We start from the raw sequence: 24848 nt of genomic DNA, 5'->3' as shown, positions 1-24848 counted from the left end.
TCCTGTGATGCAGCCCAGGCATCACTCCCAGTCCCTTAATTCGCCCTCTGTGACCTTCCAGCAGTGTGGCTGGAGCACTTTCCAGTGAAAACTGAGGCAAAAATATAATTCAGCACCTCAGCCTTCTCTATATCCCAGGTAACCAGGTCTCCTGTTTTCTTCTGGAGGAGGCCCATTTTCTCCCTAGTCTTCCTTTTATCATCAATGTACCATAAAAACTTTGCTTGTTGTCCTTGATGTTCCTGGCCTGATTTAATTCAATCAGGTCTTTAGCTTTTTTAACCTGATCTCTGGCTGCCTGGAAAATTTGTCTTCACAGAATTAAATAACTTGAATGAGGAAGGCTATAAATTTAACAATAGAGCGTAAAATCAGCATTTGAATTGTTGAAACATCAATGTCTTGTGGAAGAGCCAGTATTTGGGCTTCAAGTTTTAGCACCTTCTTTTCCATTAGGTATTTTTTTTTCAGTAAGAATTTAATAAGTGAACTGTTTAGCATTTTACTAGCCAAATGACTTTAGTTAAAGTACACTTCTTTGACTATTTCAGGGCAGGAACTACCTATAAGGTAAATGTTTTTGGGATGTTTGAAGGAGGAGAGAGCAACCCTCTGGTTGGACAAGAGATGACTACCCTTTCAGATACTACTACGGAGCCATTTTTATCTAGAGGTAAACATGACTGAATTGAAGAAAAGGCAGTCTTGTATTTTGGATAAAAAAAAAAGGATAAAAAAGTTTACTGCATTTCGTTTTTGTTTTTCTAATGCACATACTTGTTTACAGGATTCATTATATTCCCCTCCCTGATGACATAAACCCTGTTCTGAAATGACCACAAAGCATGACCCAGTTCACAGTTCTAGTCCTCTGCACCCTCCAGATGATCTTACAAAGATGATAATGCAGGCAGCCTGTGTTTTGCTGATTATTCAAAGCCATCTGCATTGCATTTTCAAGCTTTCCACATCTGTGTTAGATCACATAAGGTCAAATTTTTGAACAGAGATCATGGCTCATCTACAGGGGTCTTCACAGGAGTAGAGCAAGGAATTTTAAGCAGATTGTTGGCCCTTTTCTTGTCCTTATATGGTGACTTTTAAGACTAAGATGATATAATGAACAAACATCTGATAGTTTGGAACGTCCTAGTGTTAATGCATATTATTTAAGTTTATATTCAACATAGTCATTGTTTAGTCTTTTGGTTCTTTTTTCTATAATAGGAGGAGACTTTTTCACAGAGGCAATTGCAGAGTGCTCACCAGTATCTCTGGGAGCTTCTCACTAGTAAACCTGTAGCTAGTAAACCTTTCTTTCAAGACTTCTTTGACTTTTATGATATTTACCTCCCTTTGGTGTGCTTAATAGGCCTCTGTTAATATTTGTGCTCACCATACTCTCAATTCTACCAGCTGAAGAAGGTTTCAGGGCTCAGTCCTTCATGGAAAGCATAAAAAAGCAGGTCTGCTTCTGAATAGACAAGTATACATGAATAAGTAAAGCCTTTTCTCCTCTGCCATTTCAATGCTTGGATAAACATCAGAGAGAATTTGGTGAGGAGAAAGAACCTAACTGCAAAGTCCTTTCAGAGTTAAATAAAGAAAAAGAGGTTTCTGAGAGCTGACTATACTGTTTTTGCTTAGCTCACATTGGGCTGTGTAAAAAATAATCATCTTGTATATGACTTTATTGAAACATATTTAGAAGCTTCCTAAATAATTGTCCTACTCTATCTAATAATGAGGTTAAACTGAAAAAAACCCCTAAAACAGGCCAGGAGAGGCATTAGACTAAAGCTTTCATAAGGCTGGCAACAAAAAATTGCACAAAGAGTGGTTTGTTATTTTTCATTATAGTAGCTCTCATTTCTGTTTTCAGTGTTGTACTCTTTAAGCTAATTAGTTTTATTAATGCATGGATTTGAGAAATGGTTAATGTGAAAAACGAATTTATATCTTGGACAGCAAATGTAACAGTAAATTATTTATTAATGGGGGGAAAATCACCCTAGATCTGGCACATTTACTAGAATTTTCCATGTGGGGGACTATAATATATTGAAAGAAACATAAAAGTCAAAATAGATTAACTTTTTAATTGTACATAAAGTTAACTTTAACTTTCATATAAAAGTTATGCATGCAATTTTTTGAACTAACATGGTTTGACTTAAACCCTACTCCCAACTGATTTTATTGTCCTGACTAAAGACTAGATCTATATTTTCTGTGCAGAAGAGGATCATGCTTTTAACCCCCAGGTACATGGAATAGTTATATTCATGAGTCTACAGTGTTGGATCAATTCTGTGGAACATATATGAAATCACAATATCTTTCAACTGTGATGAGTGTGGATGATTTTTCTCAATGGGATTTCTTCCATATAAAGACCAGAAGCTCTGATGGCAGGAATCCAGAAAAATTGCAGCTGGTAACAGAATCTACAGGAAAAAAGAGAGAAAGGATTTTGGCTTTTTTTTTTTTTTTTGCAAATGGCTGTGGATAAAATTATTGTGTCTCTTTCTGTTTTGTATAAATATTTTGTGATTTTCCTTGTGATGAAAACAATATGATGCATATTTTATTTTGTAATTTGTAAACTGAAGATATCTGAAATAACTTCCTACCTTTAGAGATTATTGCAGCTTTATATGAATGTTTGTTCTTGTTCCCTCTGTATCTCTTGACCTGTGTTTATGTTTGTGTGTCTTCTCTGAATTGTGCTCTTTCTTTTCTGTACATGCAAACTTCTATACCACACATATTATTATGTCTTTTTCCCCTGAAAATTGAGGAATGCTATTTATGTGAAAGTGATTGTAATACATACTGTTAATCCCACTATTACATGGTTGAAAATTAATCAGTAATTTAGCTATATGCGACAGACTAAAATACCATAAAATTGTATAATCTAATAGTGCTAACTGCCATATCAGTGGTTCGTTTAGTAGTCTTGTACAAAACTTCTGAAATCAAGTGATCAGCCATATTTAAAGGCCAAAACAGACAATGACATGACAATAGAGAACACGGCCTTGACATTTGCAAAGGCTTATTTTTAAAAGGAAACATACATGAAGGAATTTAGACAGCTTTTGCCATGGAACCACTGACTAGTGTGAATAATGCTCTCAAATAGGTCATACTTGACAGAGTGCCAGTGAATAAAACTAGAGCTATTTTGGAAGCTAACTAATGACATATGTCATCTAAAAGGATGGGGAAAGAAAGCCATCATGCTAAGGCTATATTTTTCTGGTTGACACGGCAGGTTTAGAATGTAGAACCAGAGCAGAAGCTGATATTGTGCTGCTGGTGGATGGCTCATGGAGTATCGGGAGGCCAAATTTTAAAACCATCAGGAACTTCATTGCCCGTATTGTTGAAGTTTTTGATATTGGTCCTGACAAAGTGCAGATTGGTAAGTTCTCATATGTTGGAGGGAAAATGGAGCATAACTGCTACAGAGACACATAATGACTGAGTAAATGGTGGCTTTTTTCCCAGGTCTTGCACAGTATAGTGGTGATCCCAGGACAGAATGGAATCTCAATGCTTACCGAACCAAACAGTCTTTGTTAGAGGCTGTAGCCAACTTACCATATAAAGGAGGCAATACTCTAACAGGTATGTCACAGTGCCAGGATTTTACTTTAGCTCCAATGAAAATTATTCTAGTAGCTGACCCTGATTTTGTTCTGTGAACTCAAATGCGTCTAAGATGAAAAGGACTTAACCGTTCAGTCCAGTATGGTTGGAAAAGAAGAGGTACAGCATAGGCTAATAAACTCAGGGGAAATGTGTTAGAAGAGGTTTTGGGTGATGAAGAGCTTGTGTTGCTGTTGAGCCTATGAAAAGAAGAAAGGTCAGTTCCATTTCAGGGTTGGGATGAAGACAACCAGGAACCAGAAGAGGGGTAGTGGAAGTCAGGAGGGTGATCAACACCAGGTAAGAGAGCACCTGAATAGTATCAGTTGCTCAGATCTAGATGATGGGCTGCAATTAGATTCAAAATGCTTCTATAAGGAAATAAACAGTGGAACTATGTTGTCAGAATGAAGTCACTAGAATGCACTAATTTCTTTTACTATGACTATTATATGCAAACAGTTTACAGTGATGGGTACTTTCTTTGTGTCATGCTAGGAATGGCCTTGGATTTCATCCTAAAAAACAACTTCAAGCCAGTTGCTGGCTTAAGGCCAAGAGCTCGCAAAATTGGTGTTCTCATCACTGATGGCAAATCACAAGATGATGTAGTTGCCCCTTCAAGAAAACTCAGAGATGAGGGAGTGGAACTGTATGCAATTGGTAAGTACTCCATGAAGGCATGGCCTGCAGCAACCCCCCATGCTCATCTGCTAAACCCACAGGGAAGTGGCCACATACATGAGTACATGAAAGGTTATTTGAAGAATGTGTTTAGGGACTTAATTGCATGTTATTGTGCTTCCTGGCCATAATTTCTAACAGGTTTTTGCTTCTTCTCTTTTAAGGTATTAAAAATGCAGATGAAAATGAATTGAAGCAAATTGCAACAGATCCAGATGACATCCATGCCTACAATGTTGCAGACTTCTCCTTCCTGGCTACCATTGTTGATAATGTAACCACGAATCTGTGTAACAGTGTGAAAGGTCCAGGTACGTCACATTTTCAGTCTATTTCATTCTTTATCCATTTATGTGCTTGCACTGCTAGTTCCTTTTTACTACTTATTGGGAACACTGTGCTAGCTGTGGGCTGTTTTTTCAGCTGCTGGTGTGCGGAAGTAGTGCAGACCACCTGGACTACCCTGCAGGGCTCCTTCCTTTCCTTCCAACAGTGACTGTGTTGTAACTAACACAGCATGACATTGCTGGATGTGCCTTCTTTTTCTCCCCAGAATCATGAAGTATCTTAGTGTGTCAGCTTTTTATTCATTGTGGCATGTTTTTTGATGATACTCATTCAATGAGGAAAATTTTAGCAGCCCTGCTCTTTTCAAGTATTAATGTCTGACAGCCCAAAACCAAAGCTGAGCATGAAAAAGCATGTATGTAATGTTAGCTGATGGTTCTTCAGTGAAACACTGGTGCTGAAGTGGTAAGCAGGAATTACAGGGAACTTGTTTAATTTTGAATGGGTTAATATGAGCTATCTCTTCATGCAGTTGTTTTAAGAATTCCTGAGGAAAAATAAATATAAGCAAGTACACAAAGTGGTTTTTTCCCTTTCTGACAAGATAAATGAGTATCTTTTTAATTTGCTTCCCTCTTGCAGGTGATTTGCCACCTCCTTCAAATTTAGTTATTTCAGAAGTGACACCTCGTTCTTTCAGACTGAGATGGAGCCCACCTCCTGAGAGTGTTGATAGATACAGAGTTGAATATTATCCTACCTCTGGAGGCAGCCCTAAACAGGTTAGTATTGTATGTTCATCTTTTACAATGCCCAGTATAATTTTGAACTTCCACATCACGGTAATATCATTCTGAATTTGTGCTGAGTAGGGTGTAAAAGCAACTTAAAAATGCTCCTAAGGTCAAGAATATAATGCCTTGGTAAATGTTATGCAAAATTACAAAAAATAGGAGCATATATATTACCGTGGTTGTTTTAATGCCATGAATCCAGTCATAAAATATATTTCTTATAAAGAGTTGTCTTCTATTTCTAGTCACTCCTTTATTTTCATATTCCACTGTCATATATTAGTTCAAATATGTCTGCACCAGAAATTTTCTGATCATACTCGTGTGTAGGCCCCCTGTCCTTTTAATGCATTTCCTTCTTTGCAGAGAACAAGACAGTAGGGGGCACAGGTTGTAAGAAGTGCTCAGATTAACATTATATGACTCCAAACTGTTTACTGCACAGGATGAAACTTGTGGTTACTGCTTCTCTACACAGAAAGCCAGTGGTTGGCAACTCTTGGTCCTGGGAAATCTGAAATGCTCATTACTGTCTTTGACCAAACAGAATAGTATCTAGGAATATGAAGTGTTTAGAAGAATGTAGTTAGGTGCCGCTGTGTACCTAGCTCGGAATGTCCCATCTCTGATTGTGGCTTTAAATCTTATATATGGCTCATGGAGAGTTCAAGATTTGACCTTTGATTAAAGTTTGAGCTGTTGTTCCAGTGCAAACGGACTTTACAATTTGACTTCTGTCAGGTATTTCTGTTCTACAAGGTGTTTCCAGTGCCTTGTGCTGTAACCATCTAGATTATCCTAGATTATCCCAGATTTTGAATTTTTTCCCAAACTGGCCCCTTTTTCCTGATCCTCTTTTTATGTTCTTTAGTGATGTAGAAGTGTAAACCATGTGTGAAATCAGAATGCACTCTAAGAGATGCTAAGCAGATCCAATGCAATTTGAATCAAGTGTCTGTCTGAGATTCCCTACAGCTTGCTTTGCAAAAATAATGCTATATTGTCAGACAAAATGTATACAAAATTAGGAGCAGACTTATCTCCTTGTCATTGATTCCTGCAGTTTCACAAGGAATGATTGCTTTTCTTAGAGATAAAATTACAAAAATATTTTTCTTACAGTGATTAACATTGCTTCTCTTTCAGTTTTATGTAAGTAGGATGGAAAGAACAACAGTTCTGAAAGATCTGCAACCTGAAACAGAATATGTGGTTAACGTGTTTTCTGTGGTAGAAGACGAAAGCAGTGAACCTCTGATCGGCAGGGAAACAACTTGTAAGTTAGAAATGGGTCTTGAATAACATGTTAACAGCCAGTTTGGCACCTGGGGAGCTGTCCAGTAGAACTTTCAGCACTAGGGATTTTCTTCTTAGCAGAAGTAAAATATTTAATTTGAGTTACCAAACTGTATTGTGTTACTCTGGTTGTCCAGACCTTGTTGTCTTGAAGACTTCAGCAAAGTGAATCTACAGTGTGGTAGAAAATATTAGTCCCAGCTTCTTTCTAGGCTCATAAAGCATGGCTGTACAAAACTGGAACGACAGACATGAATTACAAGACTAAGTTTATAAATTCCTGAAATCTGATAAAAACCAAATTGTTTATGCTACATAATTAATTCCTGCTACTGCCAGACAGAATTATTTCTAATTAGCAAAAGCTAATTCAACACAATTATGCCACTCCTATGAGTTGTAACTCAGCTATGTTTCTCCTATGAGCTGTCTACGTGGATTTCCGGCACATTTATGCTGTATGCAACATAGAATGACTCTTCTGCCTCTTTAATAATATTGAATGTCTGATGTTCATTTCACTTCTTAATTTTGTATTAGGCTTGTCAAAAAATCCTTAAAATGTATATAATTTTTATGAAGTCTGGTTTCATGGAAACTTTTCATTTTTTTAGTAATTTGAGAAATATAGAAAACAAAAAGAGAGGACAAAAATCCTCTTTATACAGATCCCAAGCCAGTCATGTTGTTTCATATTAGAATTTTCAATGTTAAATTTTGAATAAAATGAGTTAATGTGCTTTTTACAAGATTAAAATGTTCCAGTGCTTACCTGTAAGAGTTTTAGCTGTGTATGTAAAAAATCTGTGGCCACATTCAAAACAGTATTACCATTACCTCATTCTTAAACTAAGGATTTAAATACCACTGTTTGCAAGTCGCCTCTCTACTACCCATAACATGCCCTAATATGCATGTGCAATATTCTCAGTGGTATGAATTGTGATATAAAATATTAAGAAGCTGAATGAAATAAACTAATATGTATTTTTTATTTGACAGTGCCAATCTCCTCAGTTAGAAACCTGAATGTCTATGACATTGGATCAACTTACATGCGAGTGAGATGGGAACCTCTCAATGGGGCTACTGGCTATTTGTTAACATATGAACCTGTGAATGCCACAGTCCCAGCCACAGAGAAAGAGGTAAGAGAATTTGTCTTTGCTACCTGTTCTCTACCAAAAATAAATTAAGAAAAAATGTTAGACTATCATAATAGTCAAAAGACTGGCATGCACGTCTTGAAGTGCAGTGAACTTACTGGGATATTATATACAATGACATCAGTCAGGAAACTGTAAATATACTGTGAATCTCACAAACAAAATTCCCTTGAAGTTAAATCATTGTTTGCTTTTCTGCCGTTGCTTTCTTCAGTTTTTAAACATGGTGTGTTATTTTTCATGCGCAGATGCGTGTGGGACCGTCAGTGAACGAGGTGCAGCTGGTAGATCTCATCCCCAACACCGAGTACACTTTAACAGCTTACGTATTGTTTGGTGATATGCAGAGTGACCCACTCACCACACAGGAAGTGACATGTATGGACATCTTGATTTTTGCTTTGTTATTGCTTCAGCAACACCTAATTTTAATTTCATGCAACAGTTTTTCTATAATCTGTTTAATTTAGAAGACCATGTTAACCATGTTTTATGTATTTTCTAACACTTACATATTTCCTGAAGGCCTCAAAGGCAATTTCATTGAGAAGGGTCCAGCTACTAAAAGGGGAACAATATAATTTTTAACTTGAATAAAGAAGGAAATCTTGAGATCACAGTGTTTTTAAAAGGTTTCAATTTTGCTTGTATTAATTTAGAAACCTTGTTCCCTAATTCAGACATCCTCTTAAGCATAGAGAATACTAAAGTAGCATCAAGAAAAACATAGATCTAACAACGGTTTCCTTTTTTATACCTTTCCTTAAACATTTTCTATTGGCAAAGGCATGCTTCTGGTCTAGATGCATGCAGCATGGCTACTTTTATGTTCTCAAAAATTTTAAACCATTGACTGTAGATGAAAATTGGCTATTGTCACCAAATGTTATGGTCTTAATCCCTGATACCTCTGGAAGTATTGCGCTCATAAGTTACAAAGGTGAAACTACCATAGTTTATAGCTATTTTGCTCATTGCTGGGAAAATAAGCTTCTGAACTCTCTTATCTAATACCCAGGACAATCAACTTGTCAGAAAGTGGTTGCTTCCATTCACTGAAAAGACTTTAACTGAAAGGCATAAGGAGAATTCACTTCCATCTAAGAGAGATCTGTACCTCTGCTATGAATAGCATTCACTGACTACAGCCATTTTTTTTACAGTACCTTTGCCTGGACCCAGAGGTTTAAAAATTCAGGATGTTACTCACAGCACCATGAATGTCGTTTGGGATGCTGCCCCAGGAAAAGTTCGAAAATACATCCTAAGATATAAAATAGCTGATGATGCTGATGTAAAGGAGGTAAATTTTTTAAAGTACTAGGAAAGTTTTATTTTGAGAAGCTGGATTATTAAAATAACAGTAAAGGCAGTATTATAACTCACCAGTGAGAGTAAAGTACATCAGTTCATAGTGATTGCAGTCAAGAAAGTGTATGGATTTCTTCGAAACTGAATGAGCGCAAGATAGATTTATTGGGTACTCCCTTCTTCCTCCTCCTCTTCCTCCAGGGAGGAAAAAATCCTTAAACTGACTGGAGAATTTTCATATGTTTTGGTAAATAGCCATTTCTATGCTCTCTCTAAATGTCGTACTACCAAGGTCTAAGAATAGCTTACAATTAAGGGGACAGGATAGTGGAATAAAGGTATGTTAGCCTCTTTGGCTACTGACAGAACACGAGTGAGCATTGTTAGAGATGTCTTCTAGTTATGTACAAGTTTACCTTAATTGTGCTGCTAGGCATAAACCAGCTCTTGGAGAATTAAATCTGTTTTTTAAAGGAACCAGAATTTTCCAAAGGTTCAGTCTGCATCCTTGTTTCCAGAGGAATAAAGCAGTGAATGATCCACAAGGACTATGTGTATCTGATATAATATGTTTTGCAAAGGAATTAGTAGAGAACTCTCAGTGTTAAGTGTAAATTTAAGGGCAAATGGTAAAATGTAGTGCAGAATACTTTGTTTTTCAGTGCAGGAATTTCTGCCATTAGAGTAAATGCAGAGTAAGAAAGAGAGCAATTTACAATTCTTTAAGTCACTGTTTTTATTCTTAGGTGGAACTTGACAGACTCAAAACGAGCATTACTCTCTCTGACCTTTCCTCCCAATCGCTGTACAATGTAAAAGTTGTTGCTGTATATGATGAAGGGGAATCCATACCAACAACTGCAGAAGCTGTCACTCGTAAGTTTTCCTAATAATAATTCTTGTGGTTGTTTTTGTCTTATGTTTGATTTAAATGGTGTGTTGCAATATGTTATTGAGTTTAGGTGAAGCTCTAATTTAATCTGAGAAATACTTTATTTGCACTTGTAGCATTATTTGCCATATAATAAACTGCAGAAATCTTAGATGACTTGTCTTACTGCAGTGAACACTGACATTGCAGTCTGCAGAGAGGTGAAGAGCCACTGAAGCAAAACTATTTCTATTTAAAGACTGAAGGAGAATTGTAGGTGTAGAATCCATAAGAAAATATGAGAATAGAGGAAAGGTTTAGCAGGTCTTTGCAGAAATCTAGGCAAGTGAGTAAGAAGCTGGGCCATATACTGGAAGATTAGAGAGACATGACCCTGACTCTGATCCAAGAGAGTTTTTGCATCATGGGATACTAAAGCAGCCTTTACTTTTAGAGAATCATAAAGGTGGAATTTGAATAACCTCAACAAATAAAGGCAAGGAAATGGGGCTGCACAAGCTGTAAGAGCTGATCTCCATACAAGATATGTGCCAGACTGAAAGGAGAAAGCAGCTATCAAGGAAGTTCTCATCCTGATCAAAGCTTAGGATTTAAGAATTTAGTTAGCCAGAAAACCTACAACAGAAAAAAGTAATTTTGCCTTTTCACTGCCTCTCCATCTGGTATGAAAAAGAAGAAAAAACCCATTATTATTTTCATTTGGTAGTCTGATGTGCATAAAAATGCTTGTGAGATTTCCTGCTTGCTGTTGTGCTAGTCTTTGCTCTGTACCTGTGGTTTTGTGTGAATGTGTTTGTAAGGAAAGAAGAGGAAAGGTCTGCCAAAGAAATTATTTCAAGTTTAATTCTCTGGTTCTACCTATTTACATATTTCTTCCCAGTGGCTATAATATTTTCCCTCCTTAACCTTCAGTTAACCTCAGTGAATTCTTTCTAAATAAGTGGCGACTTATTTGGCTTTTAGAAAGAATTTTAAGATTTGTGAGAAACTCCTGCAGGGAACTTGACCTGTCTTTATAGGAGCTCACATTCACTCCATATAACTCCAAAATGTAACAGCCTGGGCTTCAGTTGTTTTGAGTAGGCCTGTGAGTTTTGGCCTCTGCTGAGGTCTGTTTTATCAGACAATGACCTAATGATGTGACCTTATGAGGGATAATTTGCTTAGTGTAAGTGGACTGGGTAATACTACAGTGTTTGACTGTAGTCATTAGAAGCATGGCAGCTGAGAGATGAATCTTCTACATAATCTTCTAAATTATTTGTCTGAGTAATTCTTTTGTTTAACTGTATTTATTTTGTAGTTACATTTTGTGGAACATTTTTCCTTTTCTCATAATAGAGCCTGTGCCAGCACCAGTCAATCTCAGAATCACAGATATAACCACGAATAGTTTCAGAGGTACTTGGGATCATGGAGCTCCAGATGTCTCTCTGTATAGAATAACTTGGGGGCCCTATGGAAGAGGAGAAAAACAGGAGGTAAGAATAGACAGCCACCTTATGTATTTGTGGGCAAATACCTCAGAGGGTGTATTTTTCAACTCAGAAATGTTATTGATAAATCGTCTGTAACTTGGAAATTCAGTGAGAAGATGTAGAACACATACTTAGAGCATGTTCAGTGATGTTACTGAGTAAAAACTCAGTTATATCCCACTCTGTTTGCCTGTTTCATTTGTATGTTTTGGTTTTGTTTATTTATATTTTCCTTTTTTTTTTATAATTTCTTCACAAGACTATCTTAAATGGGGAAGAGAATAGTTTGGTCTTTGAAAATTTGAATCCAGACACATTATATGATGTCTCAGTTACTGCCATTTATCCTGATGAATCAGAAAGTGATGAGCTCATTGGCAGTGAAAGAACATGTAAGTAAATAAAGGGATTCTGCATGTTGTTATTCATAGTTATTGAAACAGAAGGCATACACATACAAGAATTCTGAAAATTCTTTCTACTTTTTTCCTAGTACCCTTGGTACCTATCACTACACAAGGTAAGAATCTGAATTTCCAGGTACCATTTTATTGAAGGAAACTCATAGCTTCTTTTTTCTAAACTTTGATGAATGTTGACATTAAAAAGCTGAGATCATTTAATAAATATTATTGTGTATTTGGAAGAATACTAAACACTAGATTACCACATGTTTATTATTTTACAAACATTACAGTTTATGTTCCCCTGTACTTAATACATTCAGCTCTTGATCAGGCATTCATGCAGCCCTAAAAGTAAGAATGAAGTGTTTGTCTCTGCTCTTGGGTGAGCTACATATTTATTCCTTTCTTTATTATGCTTCTCAGCCCCAAAGAGTGGCCCACGAAACCTTCAGGTCTACAATGCAACTTCACACAGCTTGACTGTCAAATGGGATCCTGCCAGTGGTCGAGTGCAGAGATACAGGATCATTTACCAGCCTATCAGTGGGGATGGCCCTGAACAGTCGGTAACTAATTTTGAAGTGCTTAAATTATTCAGCCTTAAATGCAAACTTCTGTAAAGTAATCCATTGAAATAATTTATTTTCAAAACACAACGCTGTACATATTAATTATCTTTCACTTGAAGATTTATATTTGTAGTGAATAAGTATATATTCCCACTGATTTTTTCTCCCCTTTCAAATCCAAGTTAGAGCACTCTTAGTTGAGCAGCAATAATTTTGGATGCATCCTGTTATCTCAAAAAATCATATAATCATAGATACATTCAGGTTGGAAAAGATCTTTGAGTTCATAAACTCCAGCTGTTTATCTATGGATAAAACTAAAATAAAGTGCGTTGAGGAATAAGTCAATCAGCATCTAAGGCTACAAGTCACAGATAGAGGTGTCAGGACAATCAATAATATGAGCTACCATGACTACTTTCATAGTCCAGAGTTTTCCATCATTTTCATAGTGTAGTTCCCATGTTACCAGAAGACTTTGCCATGGAACATGCTGTGAACAGTTGAGACTCTCTCTCACCACTCTAGGGTCAGAATAAACACACAGAGGTAGCAGTTGTAAAGAGAAATACATGCAAAACATGTGCTAATGAAGTATTTAAGGTATTTTAGATTCTTTTACTATGATGAGAAGCTATAATGCTATGGAGAGACAGTACTTTAAGATCAGCCAGCTTTTCTTGTGTTGTCAGCACAAATGGTTTTGGCTACTGGCAGTCTATGCAACACAGCCTGGGAGTGGTAATTCAGTCAGGCTGTTTATCAGAAATGTGTGCTACTTAAAAATGCCCTGTTCTTTAGTGGGAGGCTGTTGTGGTTACTTTAAAATGAGTCAGAGGAACGGTCTCAGATGAGAACCACATTCATTCAGCTCGCCTCTGTAATTGGAGATCACTCATGTTCAGAAGTATATCTAGGAATATTTACTTTAGAATCAGTTGGATATTTACACACCCATTTTAACTCTCTTCTGAACAACATGCATTTGGGTTGAGGTAATTGAAATGTATATTGAGCAGTCAAACACTATTTTAGTGAGAAATCACTAGAGTAATAAGGAACAGCAATAAGTTTAATTAACATCTGTAATTAATTGCTGGCAGTGGAGTAAAAAGGGAATTATGATCATTCTCTTGAAATCCGTGCAAAGAATATGGTTAATAGACTTGATTGCTTACAGCTGGAATAGAGTCAAGCAGTGGCAGTTGGAGAAAACACCTCTATTTGAGGAGAGCACACAGAACTCTCCTACTCTGCTCACAGCATTTAATATCTCTTTGCAAATGACTTGCAGTCATACGATCATAATTCCTTGTCTTCTTTTGCTACTCTGATATTTTATTAAACTGTAGGTGCTGGGTAGGCAGTAGAATAGTCCACACCAAAATATTTAAAATATAATTTCTGGGAGGTTTTTATTGTCCTGTCTGACTTTTAATGGCCTCAGCACCAAGAGGAATCACAGGTGATCTGAAGACAAAAAAAAAAGGTCTGAAAAAACTGCACACAGAACTGCTGAGACCATCATGATCATTTAGGGTCAGGTTTTGAAAGGCAATCAGATACTAAAATGTAGAGGCAGCCATGATGGGATGATAGAAGCATTTGTGCTTTGAAAGGAGCTTTGTACACTTGAGTACAAAAAACCCCTTTGATCGTAAGTTAAAATAGTCTGCTTGTAAATTAAAATAATCTACTGCTATGAAATGTAAAGATGTGTAAATGCTTGCTCGTTGTCATTTCATCAGCAGATGACTGGAAGTGTTATGCCAAACACCTTAGCTGAACAGGCTTTGAAAATGTGCAGATAGTCTTAAAAGTACAAAGAATGATAGCAGTTGCAATATAATTTGTGCTGGTACAGAACTGGGAGTTTATATATAATTGTAGTGGTATTCAAGTTTGGAGATTTTAAAGAATAGTGGCTTTGTGTCTAAACTTGCTAAAACCAATATGTACTAAATATTACTACTGTTCAATGTCTACTGCCAGTGTCAGTCAGAAGAAAATTGCAGCATTGTGTGTGGAAAACACATCACAGTGTTTTCCACTCTGCATCAAATGCTTGTGTTCTTTACTGTAGCAATAAGCACAAAATAGAGAGTATAAAAGGGATTTTAATATTTTCCTTTTATTTTGCTGCAGACTACTGTTGGGGGACGACAGAACAGTGTGGTGATACAGAAGCTGCAGCCTGACACACCATATGCTATTACTGTGTCATCAATGTATGCAGATGGTGAGGGGGGGAGAATGACAGGACGAGGCAGAACCAGTAAGTAACTTCAGGTCTTCTTAGACAATATCAATATATTGCTTTCAGAAGAGCTGAGAAAAGTTTCTTGTGAAATTCATCCGGTTTGTATTTGTCATTTTTCCTTTGGTGGCTTTCAAGCTTCTGAAGTAACAGCACCTGTCAGTCTACTGGCTCTAGAGAAGCCCTGGACCACTGCCTTTGACTGGATGCCCAGTTTTTACAGCTGAGAGAAACCCTAATCTTACTATGAAACTTCTTCCTCATTTTAATTTCTTTAATTGTTTTATGCCAGAACTTAGTAAACACCTCAAGGTGTCTGAGAGCATGTTACTCTCATATGTGTGTGCTTTTAAGGATCTTCAATTGAGATGCTGACCTTCATAGTGTGCACTTTAGGACTCTCCCATTTTATAGTGATGCATTTGTTTGATCCTGATATAGAAATCACAAAGTGATTTGCTATCAGAGACACTTCAGTTATAAAACCCATTTCAATGTATTTACTTAAATAATTATATAACTACAAAATTATTAATTCAGTTGCATTTATTTTAATTATGAGCTTGTAATGGGAAGTCAGACACAGCAATGGGTTTGGTGAGGAATGAAGAAAAAATTGTAATTAACTCATTGCATAATTCTAAAATAGTGTCCAGAAATAATTTTTTCTAATTTAGCATTGTGGTGTTGAATAGAGCTGATGTATTCTGAGTGATGAAGATAAATAAGATTTAACATGAGCTATTAAACCTATCTTAAAATTTTTCTAAGGATACATTACAGAGGTGAACTGACAGCAAAAAGGAGACAACAGCATTCCACATTTCTGACATCTTACTGATCTGTTTCAGAACCTCTCACCACTGTGAAGAACTTGCTAGTTTATGACCCAACCACCAGTACTCTGAATGTTCGATGGGATCATGCAGAAGGAAGTCCTCGCCAGTACAAAGTGTTTTATGGACCTACAGCTGGAGGTGCAGAGGAAATGGTAAATTCTTCATGTGGATCTCACTAACCATCTCAGATAAATTACACCTCATGGTGGTGGTGAGAGAAATGCTGCTGGGTGAAGTAGGTCTTGTTTGCCTATGCACTGGTTTTTTTTCTGTTCATAGCCCCCCTGGAAAAAATTCGCAGCAACTTCATGAAAGTTCCTCCCATATGTATCACAGGTGTTTGATTTCATATAATAGGCCATCAGTGATTAGTTCTTAGCATGGGATTTAGTACCACACACAAATTTTTGTTTCTTTATCCTTAGGGCACTGTGTGTGAATGTAAAGCTGACTTCAGGGTGTAAAAACCTTATAAAGTTGGCAGACTTCATTTCTACCCATCTATACTGCTAAGAAGTCATGTGACTGTAGGCTTCAATGGTATTGGTGGAATCAGAAAAATCCATATTCTAATCTCCCAAAATTATTTAATTGCTAAAGAGCTAAAAGAATCCTGAAAATACAAAACCCTTGCTGCAGACTGGAAAATATTTTTTTCCCAGTTGTGTTTCTTTTTCTACATCACTGCAAATCAATGTGCACATGAAATGAGTCGTACATGCAATGAAACAATGAATGCCATTGTTTCAAAAGCAACTAAGGTGCTACTGATGACAAATATTCTTAAGTGCTGTGGAGTTTTATTTCCTAACATGAGCTGCTCATTATACTTCTTGTCATCAGCATGTTGTAGTGCTATGTAATGGTTTTTTTAAACTTAGAAAGTGATATTTTAATGCATCTGAGCTGCTAAATAGTAGACATTAAAGAGTTTATGGCAGATTCTGCTACTTTCATTAGTACAGCAGGATCTGGACCCAAAAGTGGAGAGAGCTGTAGGGGAGCTAAATAGGAGTTGTACAAATACAACTTATTTGTATTAAGTCTGAGAGAGAATCTTCTTGAAAAGCAGTACTAGAAGATACCAAAAACCATGTTATTTTAAGCTTCACCTTTTGTAAAGCTTTTATCACATCCAGTCTGGAAATTAGATATGGTAGGGGTGTATGTGATAAATAAAAAAGCTTAAACTATTTTTTGGCATGTTTTTGTAAGTTTCTTGACCCTTTCTTTTTAAATTTATAGACCACAGTACCAGGAAATACAAACTATGTCATCCTGAGGACTCTTGAACCCAACACACCTTACACTGTAACTGTGGTTCCAGTTTTCCAAGAGGGGGATGGTGGACGTACCTCTGACACCGGACGCACCTGTAAGTAAAATGGCCGTTTTCAAGAAAATGTTAGGATTTTTTTATGAATGGCCCCAGATCATTAGAAATTGATTTTACTTTAAAGGTTTACCTGTTTGGTTATTTTTGCAGCTTTGTAAATTATTCTGTTTCCTTTGCTTATTTGTGTGGAGGCTTTCAGTCCACTTAACTCAGGCAAGCTTAGCTCCAAAAGTTGTGCAGCACACTTAGTGTTTACTTCACAGAACAGTAACATTTTAATTGCAGTGCTAGTAGAAATACTTGTGAACAAAGAGTGAATATTGCTGTTAATCCATGCTAATGTCCATGCGTGTACTTAAAATTTTCTAAGAAGTTTGGGCTACTAATGTCAGCTTGACCTAAAATATGTAGTCTGTGGTTATTTTTCATACATATCTGATCAACAATAGGAAAACAAAGTGTTATGATCATATTTTCAATTTGCAGTACAAACACGTACTTTGCTGCCTCGTATGGAAGTTTGGAAAGACTGAACATGGAGATTTTTAGCTTTGTAAATTTTAGGCTAACAAAAGTAATATGTTTATCTTGAACTGAGGTGCTTTTCAGGTTCTTTTGAGCACTGTTGTAAATTCATTTAGAAATAGAACTTACAACTTTGTAAAACTTCATTTAAATTATCCTTTATCTAGTGGAGCGAGGAACACCAAGAAACATTCACGTTTACAATCCCACACCAAACAGCATGAATGTCCGTTGGGAACCTGCTCCAGGTCCAGTACAGCAATATAGAATTAATTATGCTCCACTCTCTGGCCCAAGGCCATCAGAATCTGTAAGTAATTTAGCTTTTATACTATTAGTCAAATGTGTGTAGAGACTATTGCTTCCTTTGATGAGTGTAAAAAATAACAGTAAACTCAGGCCAACTGTCTGCCCAGGAGAGTCTCTGCAGAAAGCACAGTGTTTATAGGAGTCTAGTCCATTGTTAATAGAGGCTTAATTTGGTAAAATGAAAGAAATAAGAAATAATACTCTCCCATTTAAAACTCTGTATTGATGATTGAGTATCCTATATCATAGGATAAATATGAGTTAAATAATTGTTTTTTTCAAGAGAGTCAGAGACAACAAATATTTATCAGGAATTGTAATTAGGAAACCAGATGCCATCTGCTTACCCTAAATCATTAGTCTTTTGTGGGGGTTGGTGAGCAGTGAAATCTGGATATGGGTAAAAAAGCACCCTCCAGGTGTGAAGTAAGAATTCCTGTGAATAAGTGCAGTTTTAAAATTTTGACTATGAATGTACTAACATAAAATGAAGACCCATATTGTACATTTAGATGTACATGTTTTTATGTAAGGAATTGTAAGGACTTTTTATACATAGTATAATTTATACATAGTAAATTTTTACAGAAATTACTTTTTTAGTTTCAGATTATGAATGTTTCTCCTATTTTTTCTGAATGATTTTAATGTAAAATGTAAAAAGTAACAAATGTGTTTGCAAAATGAGAGCTCCTTATACTGTTTGTTCTTTTTTTCACCGGTATTGAATTTTTTTCAATATTACATGTTTATTTTGAATTTATGTTATTTTTCTTGGACAGTGTGCAGCATGGTCATGTTACCAATTTTTCTATATTTCATTCAAATTATTTTCTAAAAAAGGATGGTATAAGCAGAAACTTTATTTATATACGTGCTTGTTGTTTCTGTTTAGATTGTGGTGCCAGGCAATACTCGTGATGTGATTCTGGAACGCTTGACTCCTGACACTGCTTACTCAATAAATGTTATAGCTCTGTATGCGGATGGAGAGGGAAATCCAAGCCAAGCACAGGGAAGAACATGTAAGAGACAGTCAGTACTTGTGTTGTGAAATATAATTCAAAACTGGTGTGTGAAGAACGTATATGTTAGTTACAATTACAAATAATATAAGCTATTTAGTGCAACTCTGAATTAATGCATCTGAATTATGCCTGCAGCAATTATAGGTCTCTGTGGCAGGGAATTTTTGCTACGCTGTCTGTCAGTTGTGGTACTTGAATTATTAGCAATGTATTTTCAATTGGGAAATATAAGAGTTAAAAAGCTCTTTTCAAAATCAAATTACCAATGAATAACAATATAACTTTTATTAAAAAAATAGCCTATTAAGATGAGTAGAATTAGTGGTCAATAGAAAAAAAGGGCTTCATGGTTGCTGTCTGACATAGTAATTGTATGTGTTGCCCTCCCCAGCTGTTTGTTTTTTGCTGCAGACACCTAAACACCAAAATCTCCTTGTCTCATAGGATCTTGGTTGTGTTATGCTTAGATTCTTTAAAATTCACACTAGAAGTAACATGAAAAAAAACCTGTCTGCAACAATAATTTTGCTTCTTCTATGTTTTCCTTGTAAAATCCCTATATTAATCTAAAACTTGAAGATGTGGCAGGCTACAGTAATACTTGTCTGCAGGAGTTTGAGAAGCAGAATGTGTGTGGATGCTCACTTTGCACATCTGGATATTCTCTCCCTTCTGTACTGTTTCAGTTTGTCTGTCTCTATTTAAGATCTTCAGGCATGATCATTGACTTAATCTCCCCATGTATATATATTTATTCAGGGTTTCAGGAAGGGCCCTTGACTTTGGCTTCAGGGCAACATTTGAATTGATGAGGGTGACACTGATCTAGAGGTATCATGCCCTGTAAAACCTTCTGTATTTTCATTCTTCAGTGCCTCGCAGTGGTCCAAGGAATGTGAGAGTATTTGATGAGACCACAAACAGCCTTTCTGTGCAATGGGACCATGCTGATGGGCCAGTCCAGCAGTACAGAATCATTTATTCACCCACTGTGGGAGACCCTATTGATGAATACGTAAGTTCTGTAATTCCTTAGTAAGCACTGAGATATTTTCAGTCAATTCTTTAGGCTACACAAAAATCAAGATGTGTTCTACATGCAGTACACTGTGCAGGCTCTGTGGGTTTTCTGATCATTGCTGTAAATGTTAGGAAGCCATGGTTTGTATAAAACAGGGTTTTTTTTTCCATGAAGCTAAAGAAAATATATGGTTTCTTGAACAAATATGTATGTGAAATAATGTTAAATATACGAGTCACACACTAATCAGAAAATTCTGAACAGAATCTGCTTCCTGGCATTTCATTGAAGTGTGATGGATTGAATAGCCATCTATTACTTCATACTGTATTCATTACAAAGTCAGTGTTCCAGGATACAGAATAAACATAAATCTGCATTTCCTAAATTGAAGAGAATTGACAGAGTCTAATAAGATGCCAATGTTAACTTTGATTCAGCATCTAACTTGCTGTTCTAAGTTTCAGTATGAATTGTAAGTGTGTTTCATTTCCTGCACCTTAATGATAGCACAAGTTATTCTGAAGCTTATAAAATTCACAGAGTATTTATAGCAAAGCAAAGCTCAGATCCTGTAGAGGACAATGGCAGAATTCCTGCCAACTGCCACCAGCCAAAATGACATTTTGATTGCTTTTCTATTACTGTATAGCACATGCTGAAAATTCACTGTTTGAAAATTCCCTACTGGACTCATTATTCAGGACACACATATTGTCAACACACATATCTTTGCAAAAAAGATTGGACAATCCATAAAAACAGCAAGTCTCAAACAACTGAAAATTTTAATCAAGTATTCATAGCGAGTACTGACTGGCATGCACTTTTGAGAGAGATACCTCAAATTACTTCCCTTAGTTTCAGTGCTTTATGTCTTCCTTAAGGAGCAGGATCACTTTTGGATTTATACCTACATTTTCAATTAGAAGGGAGCAATAGTGCATGGCTACATAAGGACGTTGAGATTGAGGGATCCATAAATGGGAGTACTTTTATATGTCAATGTATTTAGAGGTTCCTTCTCAGAATAACTTGTATCTCCCAAGAAAAAACCCACATCATTATGACTTCTATATTTCTGTGAGAGAAGAGTACTGAAATTTTGGTGGAGAACTGCAGCATCTCAGTCTGATGTGTGTTGGGACTGAAGAATCAATTTGATTTATGTTTTTGTATTGGCCACAATGTTTTGTCATTCAAAATAAAAAAACACTGATAATTGTTTATAGGCTATAACCCTTAAGGTATCCTGAATGACTTTTTCTATGATGGACATAAAACATAGTGTGCCAAATGTCAGAACAAATTTTTGTTTCTAGCTACTGTCACTACTGATCAGTTGCAAGACTGTGAATGTGTTTACCTCTGTTTCTTTTGTGTTCTAGACAACAGTTCCTGGCATAAGGAATAATGTGATACTACAACCACTACAATCAGATACGCCATATAAAATTACTGTTGTTGCTGTGTATGAAGATGGAGATGGTGGTCAACTGACTGGAAATGGCAGAACTGGTAATTATAGTTTTCATATTGATTATTGCTTTTAAATTTAAGACATATTCCTTGAATACTTCAACATTGTAAAGATTTTATTAAGTTAATTATGTCCTTGATATGATTGTTACTTGCAGAGTAACAATCTGCATTTCTAAAAACTGAAAAACAATTAGTAGCCTAATTAGAATGGGTTTTTTTCTTTCTTTTTAGTTGGCCTGCTTCCTCCTCAAAATATGTATATAACTGACGAATGGTATACACGCTTCAGAGTTTCCTGGGATCCTTCACCATCCCCTGTTCTTGGCTATAAAATTGTATACAAGCCTGTGGGTAAGAAAACTTGTTCATTCTGAGTATACCAGTCTTAGAACAGTGAGTAGCTAATGGCGGACCAGAGTAGGAATCATAAGTATCATTTTGTGTTAAACAATCTATTTATTTCCTCTGCTTACCAATTTTCATGGAAACTTTAGTCTTATGATCAGTATTCTATAATAAACACAAACTGTCAATTGTAGTATCAGACATTCAATTACAGGGATTGAATTGTATAGTTAAAACTTTATACAGTGACCTGATTTGTTTTTAGCCTCTTTAATGCCTCTTGTCCTTCTAAGGCTATGAACTGGTGTATATGAGAGGATATTGTACAGGTATTTGGGTATTAATGTCCTGCAGAACTTTTGTTTTATGTGGCCTTCAAACAATATACATATCTTTCTAGAAGCTGAAAACAAAAATTGCACAATAGTTTGTAAAACTATGTGTATGTTCTGTTTGCAGCATTGTAATATGCTAAAATTTAAGAAATCAATATGCTTTATTTTAGGAAAAATGAGGTTAACATTTACTGATGTGTAAGAGACGGAATAGTTTTGTAGTTCATGTAATCATGATTCTTTCTTTCTCTGTTCTTAATGCTTCCTTGATTCAAGGTTCAAATGAGCCCAGGGAGTTTTTTGTGGGAGAAGTGACTTCCTACACTTTGCATAACCTGTCTCCCAGTACTACTTATGATGTGAATGTTTATGCCCAGTATGATTCTGGAATGAGCATACCTTTGACAGATCAAGGCACTACGTGTAAGTCAGAACAATTTTGTTGTAGTCATGCTAGATACATGTGCTGGTAAGAGATAATGTTGATTAAGAGAAGATTTTGATGGCTGGTTGCTAGGAAGCATGAGCATCCTCTCATGGAGAGTACTTGTCATCTGTCCATGAGGTAGATCTTATAAACACTGATCGTGGAAAGAGTAATGAAAATATATTTTAAAGTAATGACTTGATGAAATAAAATTTTCTAGTCTATTTCCTAAAATTTTGTTAAGCTATACTTGGAGTCAATCTTTACCCATCTCCAGGGTACTGCAAAATCTAACCATGTTACTAAGCAGGTCTAGGCTTTTTGATACTCTGCTTTTACCTCATAGCAATGTCCAGTGATTTTGATGATGGCCTCAGCTAAGGCACTTCAAAAAATTTCTTCAATTATGATGAATCAAGTACATTCTTTTCATGCTGCTATATATATGGGTCAGATTTTTATTTTTGGAGATTTCTTATTTTGTGAAGAAATCAACTTCGTGTGAAAACTCATAAAATGGGCTGTTACCCATTATGAGATCTGGGGCCTTTGCAAATAGCTAGGTGGGGATCTGTAGGGTGTAAAATAGGGAGATTTGACTAGAAAAGCTCTTTCTTTCTGCAAGTGTTTTTAAAAATCAAGTTCCAAACCAGCACTGCTAATATGGTTTTCATTTTGTTGTGCTGGTTTTCACAGTATATTTGAATGTCACTGACCTAACAACTTACAAAGTGGGTTGGGATACTCTCTGTATCCGGTGGTCACCTCATCGGTCGGCAACTTCCTACAGACTGAAGCTAAACCCAACTGATGGTAAGTGTGTTCTATTTTTTTGCATTTTCTAGAAACATAATTGTCTTATGTCAGTGAGAGCACCACTTACTCGGATTGGTGGTAAGCACCAGCCATAATGATACATCTGACTGAGTTTTAAAGCTCTGAGTATAACCTGTTTTTCTTGAGTGGTGAAAAGGCTGCAAAGAGGGACTACTGTTTATTGTCAAGTGGACCTACCAGTTGCCTGGTTTCACATGTGAGCTGCAATTGTACTTTCCAGTGTGCTCCAGGGTTCACAATCACCACACAATTTTGGTCTAGAAAGGTTGTTATGGGACAAGAATAAGAGCGCTGTCCAAACCTCCTCTCAAGAAGTTTCTTCATTACCACACTTTAGTATATATATATATCAGAAGGGAAGTAATAGGTTCTAACTTTCTTTCCATTGGGCTTTTTTTGACAGGTTCCAGAGGACAGGAAATCACAATTCGTGGGTCAGAAACAAGCCACTGTTTTACTGGCCTCTCACCAGACACAGAATACAATGCTACTGTCTTTGTTCAGACCCCTAACCTTGAGGGACCTCCAGTCTCTATGAGGGAGCATACAGGTAGGTACCAGATATTGTGAACTTTAAGTTTTAGGTGTAGAATTTGTCTTGTTTCAGCTGTAGAATAAAATTATTATTTCTTTTCAGTCCTCAAACCTACAGAGGCACCGACTCCACCACCTACACCTCCTCCACCTCCCACAATCCCTCCAGCTCGGGATGGTATGTTTGTTTCTAGAATTATTCAATATTTGTGTGTAGTTGCTCTACTACTTCATAGTTTACCTCAAATTTTCATAAATTTAAGTGGATTTAAAACTAGCACAGCCTTTTAGGGAAATGAATATTGAGACCTTTCCTAATGCCATCCCTTTGCTCTAGAGCTTTGCTAGACTTCAGCATTTCCTGGTTTAGAACAGCAAGATGCACACCTTTGGGGAAAAGATTATTGATATTCTATAGCTCTGCAGAAAGTCTATGATTTTTTCTGCTCTCAACAGACAATTCATGTTTTATGGTAGCTGATCAAGGAAAAAAAGTAATTTACAATTTTTACGTTTTAATCTTGAACTCTTTGACATTTCTTGAAGCTTTCTTTGATATATTTTAATAAATGTTTTTGTGTAGAGCATTAGTCATGTGCCAGGTTGAATGTGTGGTAGTAGACATTTGCTGAATATTTGTTATTCTTGAATTTTCAAATTTTGAAGCAATATTTATTTCATGGTGGTATGGTTGATGTATTTTAAGGGTTCCTTTTCTTGGACTTTCAGTATGCAGAGGTGCCAAAGCAGACATAGTATTCTTGACTGATGCTTCCTGGAGTATTGGTGATGATAATTTCAACAAAGTAGTGAAATTTGTTTTTAGTACAGTAGGAGCCTTTGATTTAATCAATCCTGCTGGAATCCAGGTAGGTTTGTTATTCCCATTGGGTACATTTTGGAGGGAAATTGAAGATTACCTGAATTGTTACTTCCTTTCAGAATGCTGTCATTTTTTATATTAGATTGCTGTAAAAGACGTGTATTTGGGTGTGCATGCCTATTATTTATGAAATATATTTTGCATTTTA

General features: G+C 36.2%; 1 protein-coding gene across 1 annotated transcript in view; it reads left to right on the top strand.

Moving 5' to 3' along the window:
- COL12A1 (collagen type XII alpha 1 chain) overlaps positions 1-24848 on the top strand; it is a 99619-nt gene that overhangs the window by 39136 nt on the left and 35635 nt on the right. The window contains exons 17-44 of the mRNA XM_064707404.1: positions 552-673; positions 3281-3430; positions 3517-3636; positions 4156-4320; positions 4506-4652; positions 5272-5411; positions 6570-6699; positions 7722-7867; positions 8134-8263; positions 9049-9188; positions 9943-10072; positions 11430-11569; positions 11826-11958; positions 12060-12086; positions 12397-12539; positions 14688-14817; positions 15651-15790; positions 16884-17013; positions 17667-17809; positions 18704-18833; positions 19709-19851; positions 21246-21375; positions 21571-21690; positions 22296-22442; positions 23143-23259; positions 23687-23833; positions 23921-23995; positions 24547-24686. Of these exons, the coding sequence (XP_064563474.1) occupies positions 552-673; positions 3281-3430; positions 3517-3636; positions 4156-4320; positions 4506-4652; positions 5272-5411; positions 6570-6699; positions 7722-7867; positions 8134-8263; positions 9049-9188; positions 9943-10072; positions 11430-11569; positions 11826-11958; positions 12060-12086; positions 12397-12539; positions 14688-14817; positions 15651-15790; positions 16884-17013; positions 17667-17809; positions 18704-18833; positions 19709-19851; positions 21246-21375; positions 21571-21690; positions 22296-22442; positions 23143-23259; positions 23687-23833; positions 23921-23995; positions 24547-24686 (3655 nt within the window). The remainder of the gene's footprint in view (positions 1-551; positions 674-3280; positions 3431-3516; positions 3637-4155; positions 4321-4505; positions 4653-5271; positions 5412-6569; positions 6700-7721; positions 7868-8133; positions 8264-9048; positions 9189-9942; positions 10073-11429; positions 11570-11825; positions 11959-12059; positions 12087-12396; positions 12540-14687; positions 14818-15650; positions 15791-16883; positions 17014-17666; positions 17810-18703; positions 18834-19708; positions 19852-21245; positions 21376-21570; positions 21691-22295; positions 22443-23142; positions 23260-23686; positions 23834-23920; positions 23996-24546; positions 24687-24848) is intronic.

The sequence above is a fragment of the Zonotrichia leucophrys genome, chromosome 3, assembly GCF_028769735.1.
Source record: "Zonotrichia leucophrys gambelii isolate GWCS_2022_RI chromosome 3, RI_Zleu_2.0, whole genome shotgun sequence".
Classification (NCBI taxonomy): Eukaryota; Metazoa; Chordata; class Aves; order Passeriformes; family Passerellidae; genus Zonotrichia; species Zonotrichia leucophrys.
Note: the sequence above shows the minus strand (reverse complement) of the source record. Positions and strands in the feature narration are given on the sequence as shown.